Genomic DNA, 13,951 nt, shown 5'->3' on the forward strand with positions numbered 1-13,951 from the left:
ATTTTACACCCCTCACCCGCTCTGTAACTGCAGGGGGCGCTTTGCACCGCTGCCAGAGAACACTTCCTGGAAATGCTTCCTTATAATCACTCTTTTCAAAACGGAGCTGGGCCCACACAAGGTAGGTCGTGCGCCAGGCCCAGCCGCGGAGGGCTTGCTGGCCTGTGATCAGCTGGGGAATTCACCTCAAAGCTCCCTACTTACGGGGACTTGCTGAGCAGCTGGGGAACTGCAGACTGTGAGAGTCGCTGCGTGACTAAGCAGAGCTTTACGCCCTGATGGGAGTGTCCGCGTTGACGGCTCATGCTGCCGTGCTGGACAATTTAACAAGCGTTTAACAGTCTTTCAGGCTGAATGAGTCTCGGAAGGGCTTGCAGCAACCAGGCAAGTGCTCCTCACCTGTAATCCGATGTTCAGGTACAGGAAACCAATGGAGCCCCGCTCCCCCAGCTCATCCTGTTTTTCTGCCCCTCCCATCTCCACGATGCACAGCGATTCTGGCTGAGCAGGGAGGGCCTGCATACTCAGGGGCTGTAAGCAATCCTGGAGGTAACAGAAAGGGGCAGGAGCAGGCAATTACCACGAGAGCGCCAGGCCACGTTTGCAAAGAACAGTGCTCCACGGACACAGGAATTCCCACGAGAATTATTCAGGGTTTCCTAGTGCACAAGCACTTTGGATCCATCGCTCCCTCCGCCCCTAGCTTTCCCCAAGGAGGCTGCATTTGCATTTGAGCAGCCTGGCACAATGGCTAGCGGCCCCGCACTGCATTGCTGGCTACAGGCTGGTGAGCTACGGTAAGCGTTCTGAAGGGCCAGACACAGAGAGCTGCCAGTTCAAGCCCAAACTCTATAGGTCTACTATGTACCATGGAAAGGCAATGCAAACCCAAGCCTACGAAAAAGGCCTTCGTTGGTGCAGGTAAGTGGGGGAGTAGAAGTCCGGATGGGGACCGTCAGCAACCACGCCTGAGAAACCCCATGGGAGGTGCAGGCAGGGTATATGGCCTCCTATGCCTTCCCGCCCTACCGATCACGTACATCACAGAAGCTTGGGGCAGGGTTCAAAAGCAAAGGCTGCACTTCATCCTCACTCAGCAGCAGGATAAAATGAGCTTGCATTTACTCATGCCCTGCCTTGGGCAAAAACTGCAGCTTGGACTGAACCACCAAACCTTCCTTGGAAAGTGGAACCGCAGCAAGAGCGTTCGCTGGCTGCACTGTGGTTAGCTGGAGAAGCAGTTCTAAGGGGCGTAACTGCGTAACCGGCCAAGCGGTTAACCGGTAAGCATGAGCGGGGCGCTGCGCCAGCCCCTACTGGGTAACCGGGAAGCGGCGAGGCTGCCGGTGAACCTTATCCGCCCCCTAGTGCAGGTGCGCCCCAATCTTCCTTTCACAGAGTCCCTGGATAACTCCAGGGTTATTGAACCAAGCAGCAAGTCTTTGGGCGCTGGTGGGCATCGGTGCATGCCAATCTGTGGGATGCTACGCTGTCTGCAAGGGACGACTGTCTGAGAAAGGATCTTGGGCCTATGTTCCAGGCGAGGCTAGGTGGTCTGGCCTTAGGTGCTACCGACGCTCTAAAGGCAGCACAACCCGCAGCAAAGCACGCGCAGGAGGAAGTGCTCACCGAGGGGTCCAGGGAGATAATTCGGACGGTGTTGTCCACCAGCCCCACGGCAAGGAAGCGGGAGCGCTGCTCCCCAGGAGGAACGTTGGCCAAGCTCATGCACACCACGTCGGCCGACATCTCCTTCCTCTCGGTGTACTCGTTCAGCTGTCCTGACTAAGACACGCACAAAGGGATGATCACCTAGGGCTGCGTTTCTCAAACTGTGGGTCCCGCCCCCCCCAGGGGGTCGCGAGCAACTTACAGGGGGGTTGCAGTATCACAAAGTTTGAGACCCCCTGAGCTAGGGGATGGGCCAACTGGTTCAGATGCAGCCACCCCTCAGCGGTCACCAGGGTCAGGGCTCTGAATTCCACCTAGCACCTGCCACTTGCAGCAATTCTCGATAGCCTGGTTTTGCCCAGGACCGGAAGCACCAGGACACGCAGGAGAACCACGAAAAAGCAGCCTGAGCTCCAGAATCGGGAGGGTGGGTTGCTCTGAAGGCTCGTCCATTTGGATCACCCCACCCAATGACGTGCTACAGGCTGGGCAGGGTTCTGCCAGGCCCCGCTCTAAGGCCCTACTGAATCCTACTGTGTGGACACAGCCGAGGCTCCCCCCTCTCTGAGGTTGTAACCCAACCTCGGTTCCCTGGGGTAAAGCTCTCGGCAGTTTTAAATCCACATACTGGGTCCATCTCAAAGTAGACCAGTTCTCCTCCAGTCAGGGCGATCACCACTTGTCTCTGGTTCACGGCACACTTCACGATGGTCTTCTTTCCGGGCGTTTTCCACTCGTTCACCCTTTTGTCGGCTCGGATGTGCCGGATGCCGTCCGGATAAACCTAAAGCAGAAAACCCAGCAACCTTCAAACTGGAGACAACTCTGCAGTTGGCTCGAGATGGGGAACTTCTGAGGGCACGTGACCGGGAGCCAGTCCTGCCCGAGTGTTAACCAGCTCTGGAGGAACTAGGGCTAAGAGATTCCAGCAGGCTCAACCTTCCAGAGCTGGTGAAATCCCTGGCTCAAAGGATCATGCTCCCTGACTGGCCAACCTCGCGGAGCTTCTGCCAGAGCATGCACAGCACGGATGCCAGGACAGCTAGCCGAGAATGGCAGGCATGGATGGCCAGGAGGCCCAAGGGCAGCCTTACCTGTACCAAAGCATCGTCCCCCAACAAGGAACAGGACAAAGTGGGGGTGGTACCCAGGAAGCCAGAGTCAGTCACTTCCTCTACAGTCTCTCCGATAGACAGCACCAGGGTGGCATTTACGAAGGACACGATGATATAGGCATCAAATTCATCTGGTCAGGGAGACAGAGAGGGAAAAGGGCTGCCGATTAGCTGCAAGGTCTCTAAACAAGCAAAGAGACTGTCAAATGACTAACAGTGATTCCAGCAGGAGGCCCGTCACCCGCTGGCAGCACTACACAGCATTTTGTCTCAGGAAACACAGCAGGGAATTAGCCTGCCGGGCCCTCGCAGCTTCACAGTCTAGCCGGTGATGTCTCGGGGCACAAAGTCAGCTTGCGATGCCCTGGATTCTGGCAGACGGTACCACCTACAGCTGCCCTTTAACGGATAATACGAGGAGGCAGAAACCTTGAAGTCCATGTTTGCTCCACTCAACTCCAGAAAGGACACAGCACATGGACTTGTACAACAAAGCAACCTGCCAGCTCAACACCCACTGAACTGGACACGTTCCGCTTACGTGGCCCCATCCGAGAGGTCTCTACACCCCCAAGCAGCCCTGCTGACTTCACCGAGATTATTCATGTGACTACAGGTTTCCCATAAACATGGGCGGATGGAGTTATTTAGAAGTAATGTACAGGGACGTTAGAGGCCACGTACTACCCCTAGCTCCAGCCAAGTCTAGGCATTGCTAAACCATGTCAATTTTGGTAGCCACCTTTCTGGTGGCTGCTAGGGGCTCTGGACAAACACCTGCCTCTGCTCTCCCTGGAACAGGGAAGAGAGCTGCATTAGTGCCTCCAGGGCCAGCCTCTCCCACTGGCTGTAGCCACAGGCCCAGTGGGGGAGTGACACTATTCCCAGCCACTGCTAATAGGACTCACTAGAAGAAAAAGCATGGGAGTGCTGTCGGGGGGCTGGATGGGGAGACGAGAAAGCTCACATCTGCTCCCGTATCAGCCTTTCCTCGCGCTCGCCAGCCCTAGGACGCTCATAGGAAGTTCTTAAAAATGGCATTAAATAAAACCCAAAACATCTTCCTACAATGAAACGCAGCTGGAGAAATGGAAAATGGAGCCAGGAGCTTGGATGCAGGAACCAGACTGTCCCAGATAAACAACTCAGCTCCTCTCCAGAGGGCTGATGCTGCTGGCACACGCGTGACATTTCTAACGTATGACAAACCCGTTTCACTCAGCACAGCGCCAAGCGTCTCCAGAGCTATTCCTAGCGGTACAAGACAAAAGCGCTTTGAGTGGCACACGCACGAGTCCTGATTTCTGTCCACTGAGCAGCACCTCCCAGGATTAGCATGTGAATGGGAGATGAATGAGTAGCCGGTCAATTCTTCAATATGCAACAAAAGTCCAGTCTTCGATTGAATTCAGGGTGCCAGCACTGCGGGACAGTGGTTTCCAGGGAGCAGTGCCGAACATGCTCCCAATCTACAGCTGGGCTTCGTGTTCTTTTGGAAGGTCAAGCGGGGTTAACTGAAGCGCTACAGTAAGCGGTCATTCTTCTCACATCTGTTCGGACAGACGGGGTTGCCAAGCCTGCTCTAGCCCACCAGGGAGAGAAAAGTCTCTTACATACTGCTCACAATATGCATGTAGTAAAACAACTAATTCCCAGTGCACAGCCCGCAGCTGGAATTCTTTGCCAGCGATTAGCAAACGAGAAGACCAAAACTCTTTCCGGCAATGTGCCGGTCTAAGCACAGAACTGCTACTGGATTGGTCTGGTGATCTCTCAAGGTTTTAATATACACTGGTTACTCCCCCTAAGGTGGGCACCATCCCCTGAAAGCCCGACTCAGTCTCAACCACTGGAAACTGACACTAAGCTCCTTCCAAGAGAGTCCCAGAGCCAGCCATCATCCACAGTGCTGAACAGTTCCTAAGCTACACAAATCCTGCCAAAACACATTCCAGCCAACTCTGAAAGCCCCGTCCCTCGTTAGCCAACTCCAGGGCTGTTGCCTCTTGCAAGGGGACTGCCCATAAGACACATCACTATTTCCCAGCAGACACGCGATTAGAAGGAAGAGAGAAATAACTCGGCTCCCATCTGAAAGCAGCAGCTGCAAGAGAGAATCCCGTTCCAAAGGAGACGGGTCACTCCTATTTGATCATGACTACTTCACTGGATCAGATTTTTCTTTATACAGATTTACTCTTTACAATCTGATGAGGCATTTAGACACTTTCGTAAACACTGGAGCATTCAATGCATGCATGTTCAGAAACAAGCCAAAATGATTTTGCCTCAACTTTTGGCTGTCCCTCTATCTGAACCTCTGAAATAAAGGATATGATTTAGCAGACTGAAATAAATGAACAAAAAATCATTCATTGGGATTCCAGCTGCAGATTTTGCTTTAGAACTGTAGAGTAATTAACCGGAAATTAAAGGAACTAAGTTTCTAAGTCACATAAAAAAATACAGCATTAGAATAAAGGGCTTTTTCCACACCATAAGAAAAATCTCTCTTGAATCTCAGTACAATCCAGTGTACAGACAATCCGACTCTCTGGAGTTTTAGCTGGGGGTGTGTTATTCCGCATGCGCACACAACAGTTCAGAGATGCTTATTACTGCTAGACTTACTTCGCTTTCCTCCTTTCTACAAAGAGGCCTAGTAAACAGAGAAAAATATTGTAATAGTCTGGAAGAGGGACAGCAAATGTCCTGTAGCTTCATGAATCTGGCCTGAAGAGTTTGTCATGCTTCAGGCACAGCACTTCATACTATCCTCTTACACGTTCCCCACAATACATTCTACTGGAGTTTGTCTAGCGAGGTTCCGTCCTACAAGAGCGATCTGTGCCTTTCACCTCACTTTGTTACACTGTCTCAGAACTCCGTTTCCAATGGAGAAAAGTCCCCTTTGAGGGAGCGCAGAAGGAACAGTGATAAAAAGGTCGCCTTATTGAGCGTGCAATTTCACTGAGACTCTGGGATGAGGGTCCCAAGACACCACATTTCCCTGGGAAGCCACACTCGCAGGTCAGAGGTCAGGGCGGGCTTTGTGGCAGGAATCAGAGGCTGCCTTGTTCTCGGAAGGCCTGAAACTTGAGGGAAGATCCAGTTTGACTCGGGTTTACCTCTCCATTCAGAGGCACTCCTGTGTCAAAACAGGCCCTAAACACACGCAACGTGCCGATCTTTCACTGGCCTTCTCTTGGGATTCTGAAGTCTGTTGGGAAGCCAAGACAAGGGGGAAGCCCAGCTAAAGCATTAAAGGAATGCTGAGCTAGCAAAAGCCAACAGAGGTTGGGGTCAGTCACTCCTGCTCCCAAAGGATCGTGGGAGGAGACAGGGATTCAAAAAGCTGCTTTCTGATCCCCAGCCCTCCAAGGAAGGTTTTGGGCAGACAGGATGAATGTAAAGCTTCCCAACTGCCAAGGCTTCTGGAATTCATGTACTGTAAAGCTCAGCACAAAGGTAGCCTCAAGACTGCATCTCTCTGGGAAACCTGTGAGCCAGCACAGTAGCCCCTAGGAGTAGGTACACACCTGTGGTGATCAGCACCTCCACCACCAGCCACCTGTGGAAGAGAAAAAGAGGCTTGGTATTGGTAGCATCACCATGTACCAGCCAGAGTTAGTAGTTGCCTTGAAGGCTGCCAACCAGCACTGCGCTTGCAGCAACCTCCCAGCACGCGTGTGTTGTGGCAGGGAGGGGCTGTTTGGCACCTGGTCACAGCTGGGTAACCCACACGACAGAGAACCAGAGAGCACGGAGACACTCTCAGGCAGTTTCGGGAGAAGAGGCGCGTTTTCGAGGGTGCTGCGCTGCCTCTGGCGAAACCCAGGTGAACTCGCTGAAAAGAGCTTTTGTTACCACTCGAGGCTGTTTAGAGACGGCTGAACTTACAGTCGGGCCCAAATGCGGCTTTCCTCGCCTTTACAACAAACATGCTGCTCATGGAAACCAGAGAGGCCAGCCTTGTCTGCATGGATCAAGAGGAACTGCACCCTGGAACCTGCCTGTGGCATCTCTGGGGAGAGGGGGTGGTGGCATTCTGGTCCATCGCCTGGACATGTAGCCACCGCCCACACTCGCCTGAGACGTCCCCACCGTGATTTTCGGGGGCCCAGGCACATCAGCCACGTTGCAGAGCGGCCGGACGAGGCTATCTATACCCAGTGCCCCGTGGAGTGCGTGTGCAGGCTAGAGACGCCTCACTCGGTTTGTGGAGCCCACCTGGAATCTTTCTTGGCTTCTCAAGTCTGAGCAGGAGACCAGCAGCAATCCGGAGACCTTCGCACCCGCTTCCCTTCAAGGAGGGAGCATGAGCAGCCTAGGTGTTTGGGAGGCCTCTAACCTCACCCCGCAGAGGGGGCTGTGTTCCTCCATTGGAAGGAGATGAGTTGGTTGCTCTGCGCTGCTGAGATCACACCGGCACTGGTCACCCCGCACACACTGTTGCGTGGTTGGCTGGGAAATGCTGCCTCCCCCCGCAAGCATCCCGTAACGCTGCAAAGAGCACCCACTTTTGGCACATTGGCAGGGGAAGCAGAACTGCAAATCCAGGTGTAGCCTCATCCGCCTCTGCCTGGATATGCCTCCTATGCCCGTTGGCAGCCACCACGGAGGGGGCGGAAAACACAACCGCGCCGCGCCCCACCCCCTCTCCTCATGCTGCCACTGACACTCAGACTAATTATCAGCGGTCACTGATACTAATTAAAGACAGAACCTTTGACACGGGTTCATTTGCACCCGGTACTGAAGACAGCTGCTTCCTCCAGGGAATGCCCATCCGGCGCACCGACGAGACGGGGAGAGTAACAATGTGGGGAAGACAAAGGGGATCTGAGTCTTGGCATGGCATAAGGTACGTGCAGACAGGGCCGCTGGCCCAGACCAGCTCGCGGTTCCAGAGAGCGCACTGCGCCATTACTTCACACCGTTCCCCGGCCCTCGGAGAACACGCGTCATTGCAGGCTGTGCTTGACGGATGGATGACGTACCTTCAATGTGCCTCCTTACGGTCCACACAGCGTTGGGGTTACCGGGCAGCTCTGAGACGGCCATTTCCGACACCTAACCGGAGAGAAGAGCAGGGCTCCTTTGAAAAGGGGTTCAGGCTCACAGGTGCGTAGCCCCGTCACAGAGGGACCCCAGTGACTAGCGGTTAATGCTTACTGGGCTCTTAGAAGACATTTGGGGGGACGCTGGAGCCAGCTATCAGCACAGAACTCTTAGAGCCAGGACTGGGGGCTCTAAACAAACCTTATGGGACTGAGGGAAACTTGGCCACCCCCATGCTAAGTGGATACCCTGCTCCCTGAAACCACGGACACTGCCGGACCAGAGAGGGCCAGACTTTAGAGGTTCAACCTGTAGCACTTATTGGACCAACTTCTGCTGGTGAAAGACAAAGCTTTCGAGATCCAGAGTCTGAAGAAGAGATTACATTTACATGGGACCTTTGGCAGAAAAGGGCACAAGAACTAGGCCCTTTCAGAGCTGAACCAAGGTCTGGCTGTGGCATCACAGCACCCCTGTGCAAGCTTCCCCGTAAGTTCAAAAAATGGCCCTATTAGAAGGGCCTTCCTGCTGTGGATTTCTAGCCCGGGGAGCTCACCTCAAGTCCATGCCGTAGGACCCGCAGAGACGACCGAGGCCCTCGCCCACAGGCCACATATAGCTGGGGAGTGTCTTCGTTGGCCAGATCTGCTATCTGCACAGAGGAACAGAGGGTCACACAACACGGCGAGGAGACAAACTAAAGACCAAGTGACTTAGCAGTACAAAGGATGAGCCACTGGCCTGCTGCTGAGGGCTCCCAACTGGAATGGCCCTGCACCCCCAGAGGGCAGGCTGGAGGGAGAGGGGAAGATGAGAACGACATACCTGACAAAACAAGATCGGAGACAGACTGTCCAGCTCATCCACCAACACCAGGTTCTTGAGCGGCCGTGGCTGGAAAAAGAAAGTGTCTCCTTCCTCCAGAGGCATGGCAGAGGAGAACTCCGGCTCCTCGTCGTCATCTCCCAGATGGGCTATCTGGTAAAGGTAACTTCAGACACAAAGCAGGAACAGAACAATCAGAGCAGGCTCCGGCGACTGCTCGGCCATGTTTTCGGTGTGGGCGAAGGGGGAGGGGGACCCTAATAAGATAGTAGGGTCTCTCCAGAATATTCCAACTCTGGCCTGGACGGAATGTTTTCTCTGGGAGGGCAAGAAGCTATTTCCAGTTGTTTTTGGGCTAAAGGCTCTGGACAGCACAGTGCTCAATCCACTTCTCCTGGCTCCTAGACTTTGCTGTCTCATAGCAGGAGACAAGTGCTGAAACCATACAAGAGCAAGGCCACTGGCTAACAGCCTCCGAGTCTGCAGGTGTTGGGGACGAACACAGGCAAGTGCCATTTTCTGGGTGTTCAAAAAAATCATTTGCTCCCCTTAAAGAATAAAATTGTCAGACACACAGAAGAACATAATTTGTTGGGCAAAAGTCAACATGGTTTCTGTAAAGGGAAATCCTGCCTTACTAATCTATTGGAGTTCTTTGAAGGGGTCAACAAACATGTGGACGAGGGGGATCCAGTAGATATAGTATACTTAGATTTCCAGAAAGCCTTTGACAAAGTCCCTCACCAAAGGCTCTTGTGTAAATTACATTGTCATGGGATAAGAGGGAAGGTCCTTTCATGGACTGAGAACTGGTTAAAAGACAGGAAACAAAGGGTAGGAAATAAACAGTAAATTTTCAGAATGAAGAGGGGTAACTAGTGGTGTACCCCAAGGGTCAGTCCTAGGACCAATCCTATTCAACTTATTCATAAATGATCTGGAGAAAGGGGTGAACAGTTAGGTGGCAAAGTTTGCACATGATACTAAACTGCTCAAGGTAGTTAAGACCAAAGCAGACTGTGAAGAACTTCAAAAAGATCTCACCAAACTAAGTAACTGGGCAACAAAATGGCAAATGAAATTTAATGTGGATAAAAGTAAAGAAATGCACATTGGAGAAAATAACTCCAACTACACATAGAGTATGATGGGGGCTAATTTAGCTACAACAAATCAGGAAAGAGAGCTTGGAGTCATTGTGGATAGTTCTCTGAAGACATCCACGCAGTGTGCAGCAGCATTCAAAAAAGCAAATAGGATGTTAGGAATCTTTAAATAAGGGATAGAGAATAAGACAGTGAATATCTTATTGCCCTTATATAAATCCATGGTACACCCACATCTTGAATAATGAGTACAAATTTGGTCTCCTAATCTCAAAAAAGATATTTTGGCATTAGAAAAGGTTCAGAGAAGGGCAACTAAAATGACTAGGGGTTTGGAACGGGTCCCATATGAAGAGAGGCTAAAGCAACTGGGACTTTTCAGTTTAGAAAAGAGGAGACTGAGGGGGGATATGATAGAGGTCTATAAAATCATGAGTGGTGTGGAGAGGGTGCATAAGGAAAAGTTATTTATTAGTTCCCATAATAGAAGAACTAGAGGACACCAAATGAAATTAATGGGTAGCAGGTTTAAAACAAATAACAGGACGTTCTTCTTCACACAGCGCATAGTCAACCTGTGGAACTCCTTGCCTGAGGAGGTTGTGAAGGCTAGGGCTATACCAGAGTTTAAAAGAGAACTAGATAAATTCATGGAGGTTAGGTCCATAAATGGCTACTAGCCAGTTTGGGTAAGGAATGGTGTCCCAAGCTTCTGTTTGTCAGAGGGTGGAGACGGAGGGCAGGAGAGAGATCGCTTGATCATTACCTGTTCGATTCACTCCCTCTGGGACACCTGGCATTGGCCACTGTGGGCAGACAGGGTACTGAGCTGGATGGACCTCTGGTCTGACCCAGTATGTCCATTCTTAAGTTCTTTAATACGAAAATAAGCAAGTTTCACCCACATACCCGAGAAACAGATCCGGAGAGAAAGCCTGAAAGGTTTCTCGGGGTGTTTGTGCTCTGGTTCGGCCATGATGACTGCTAGACTCGTGGTGTCCAACACGCCAACCACTAGCCACATGTGGCCATTTGGCCGGCTGAGTGTGGCTCGTTCGCTATCTCAGTGGATACTGGGTCAGAGCTGGCTGGACGCCATGGAGCTAGGCCCTCGTCAGCTTGCTAGAGCACCACCTGCTGGCTGACTTTACAGGCGCGGACCACAAACCCTTGGAAATTCAGGTTTTTCCAGATGGGGACCCGTTTTGACAATTCAGGAAGACTTGGTGACCCAAGACAATTCAAAAACGGGGGGAGGAGAGGGGCAGAGCCACCTGGGGAGACACTTGGCGACCCTTTTGAAGTGTGATGGCGACCCCTAGGTTGGGAAACCCTGCTCAGGGGATCTGGTAACTGTGAGCACCCAGGGCTGGACACACGCAGAGGGCTCGGGTCGGAGTATGCCTACTGCTCATCTGCAGAGACAGTGGTGTCTGCGTGGGCCGAGAGAGCGATTCTGTTGCCTGTGGAAGGTGGGATCAGGGAGCTGGCTCCCTGGCACTAAGGGCAGGTAGGAGAGAGGCCTCACACCCTGGGTACCCCAGGGCGATGCCACGCTGCCCCCAAGAGCTGACAATCTACGAGCCCTGCCAGAGTCTAGCAATCCCGAGGCAGCCCTCTGGCATACATTACTAGGCTTTCAAACTTTCCTGGTCAACTAATTGCACATTCCACCGCGTGCCATGGCAACCCATCGTGCTGACGAGAACACTCGGCAGGGCAGGTGAAGGAAACAAGACGCTCTACTCACTGGTTTCCAAACTCCGATGCCACAAAGAGGAACCCCGTTTTCAGCACGCACATGGCAGCAGCCCCAGGAACGGTATCAAAATACTTCAGTCGGATCTCTGTCACCTGGAAGCACCCAGGAGGGAGCCGGGTAAGTTCAGCCCATCTCCGGAGATGGCCCATGCCCCCCGCCCCACGAGCGCAGCCCACGCTCCCATTCAGGAACGGACGCGGACAGGACAGCAGCTTATGGCAAGGCTGCTATGGAGTCACCGCCAAAGGAAAAGAGCGGCAACTGAGCATAGCAGAGAGTGTGCGCCCTGTTGCTGGTTTGGGGCACCGCTTTCAGTCCCGTTTCAAACTGGCTGGCATTCTGAGCCCGCACATAAGCCAGGCGTGCCACTCGACTCTTGGGCTTGCGAAAGACGGGAGAACGCTCAGCACTCCTGAGACAACCCCCACCTGGCGTGCACACCATTCGCTCAGAGGGCTGGGCAGACGGCTTTGGGAATGGCCTTGGGCAGTTCTGACAGACCTGAAGCAGGCGTGATGTTCTCATGAAAGCCTGAGGCCAGACAGACGGCAGAAGGGACTGTCTTCTATCGTGACACCTCCTGGGATGGGCGTGCCATGTCAGAGGCAACGGGGATTAGGGCCATTTTGGACGTTATTTTCCTGAGACCACTAATGGGGGTTACCGCAGTACCGCTCTCGCTGGTGTCACAGTGACTGGCAGCACAAAGCAATTCCCCTCTCTTTCTAGTCCTTTCAGCAGTTTGTTATCCCTGCTGGAAAAGCTGCAGGACACGGGACGCCAAACTGGCCGACTCGTTTGCACACAAGAGATTGCAGGCACCCAAATATTCAATCCATAGGTGCAGCCAAGTGTGGCTGCTCAGACCAAGAGGGATCATTACTCTCTGGAATCTGTCATCGCCATGACCTGTCTCTCAGAACCTCCTGGCCACATTTTGGAGCAGGGACCATGGGTCACGTTTTTAAAAGTACCCATGTGGCTTAGCAGCCTGAGCCATCTGCGGTTTTGTAGGTGTCACCCTCTGCGTGTGCGAGCAGTAACTCCCAGGTTCTAGCAGCTGCCACCTAACAGGGCAGATGCAGTCGCTTGTCTCTGTTCACGGGTAGAGACCAAGTTAAAAATAATGTAAATTAGGGGAGGTGTGTGCTAGAACGAAGTGTAGTGATCGTGGGAAATGCAGCATGACAGGGAAGCATCTCAAGGACACGAAATCCACGAAGCAGCTCTCTCCACAATCACTCACCATGTCTTCATCAGTCTCTAGGGTGATTTTAAAGATATCTCCCTGCTCCGTCTGGGCCAGGAAGAAGAACATGGACTTGGTCTTGTGCGTAGCAGAGCAGACAAAAATCATGCCCCTCTCCGGATCATCCAAGTCATTCTGCCCCAGGAAAGACAAGCAAGAGGTAAGGAAGTGGGCTGTGCCCATAAACGCTCACAATACTATTTATGTGGTGTTGCTGGACTCTGCGGTGCTACAGGCCCGTTGCTGTGTTTGAAACCAATCAGAGGGTCAGGCATGCCAGTGGTGGAGCAGACCCAACTGTATCGTCTCTCAGCAAGGCCATTCCCCTGCAAGGCAGAATACACTCTCCTTGCTCAATGGTCCCAGCAAAAGGAAAGGTCTCAGCACACGGAAAAGGTTTCATACGTAACGTACCACTTCCCAGTGTTCTCCTGACTCACCCAGAACGCTCTGAGGAGAGCCGATTCTTCCCAACATGTTTCTCAGACGAGCCAAAACTGTAAGCCCTTCTCCCCCCCCTTTTCCCCAGGATGAACCATCTCACACACGGCAAAGCCGACTATGGCACATGGAGTCACTAGCCATTCAAAGCTGACCACCAAGGCTGCCCTCAATGCATGCTACTGATACGTGCCTGCCAGCCATACCCTACTTTGTTTAAAACAAAAGAAAGTACTTCTTCACCCAGCATACAATCTGTGGAACTCACTGCCAGGGGATGCTGTGAAGGCCAAAATAATCGTATTTAAAAAAAAATCAGTAAGTTCATGGAGGATAGGTCTAGCTGTTCGCCCAGACAGTCAGGGACAGAGCCCTGTGCTCTGGGGGTCCCCAAACTGCCAAAATGCGGGACTGGACAGCCAGGGACGGATCTCTTTTTAATTCCCTTTAGAACATCTGGGACTGGCTTCTGGCAGGAGACAGGATCCTGGGCTAGATGGATGACTGGTTGTAACCCAAAGGACTGTTTTTATGTACGCCTCTAAAAGGAACCAGCACGAGGTGGACACAGCAGCTGTGGAATTTTTCTGCCCATACAGTGTGAATCTTTCCAACCACCCCATGGTAAATCCTGTTTCCTCCTACCAATGCTCCCATCTTGGAGCCTGGCCAGAGAGAAAGGACTATCTCAGGGGTAAGCCTCAGAGACGAGACGAGACGA

At 52.5% G+C, this 13,951-nt stretch overlaps 1 protein-coding gene across 1 annotated transcript in view; it reads right to left on the minus strand.

Moving 5' to 3' along the window:
* Nucleotides 1–13,951, minus strand: part of SF3B3 (splicing factor 3b subunit 3) — a 37,604-nt gene that overhangs the window by 16,499 nt on the left and 7,154 nt on the right. The window contains exons 7-15 of the mRNA XM_075940588.2: nucleotides 12,787–12,924; nucleotides 11,529–11,632; nucleotides 8,673–8,838; nucleotides 8,404–8,499; nucleotides 7,787–7,859; nucleotides 2,766–2,917; nucleotides 2,300–2,455; nucleotides 1,630–1,785; nucleotides 400–543 (exon numbers count right to left, since the gene is read on the minus strand). Coding sequence (XP_075796703.1) covers nucleotides 400–543; nucleotides 1,630–1,785; nucleotides 2,300–2,455; nucleotides 2,766–2,917; nucleotides 7,787–7,859; nucleotides 8,404–8,499; nucleotides 8,673–8,838; nucleotides 11,529–11,632; nucleotides 12,787–12,924 — 1,185 coding nt within the window. The remainder of the gene's footprint in view (nucleotides 1–399; nucleotides 544–1,629; nucleotides 1,786–2,299; nucleotides 2,456–2,765; nucleotides 2,918–7,786; nucleotides 7,860–8,403; nucleotides 8,500–8,672; nucleotides 8,839–11,528; nucleotides 11,633–12,786; nucleotides 12,925–13,951) is intronic.

The sequence above is a fragment of the Pelodiscus sinensis genome, chromosome 12, assembly GCF_052426305.1.
Source record: "Pelodiscus sinensis isolate ZL-2025 chromosome 12, ASM5242630v1, whole genome shotgun sequence".
NCBI classification, from domain to species: Eukaryota; Metazoa; Chordata; order Testudines; family Trionychidae; genus Pelodiscus; species Pelodiscus sinensis.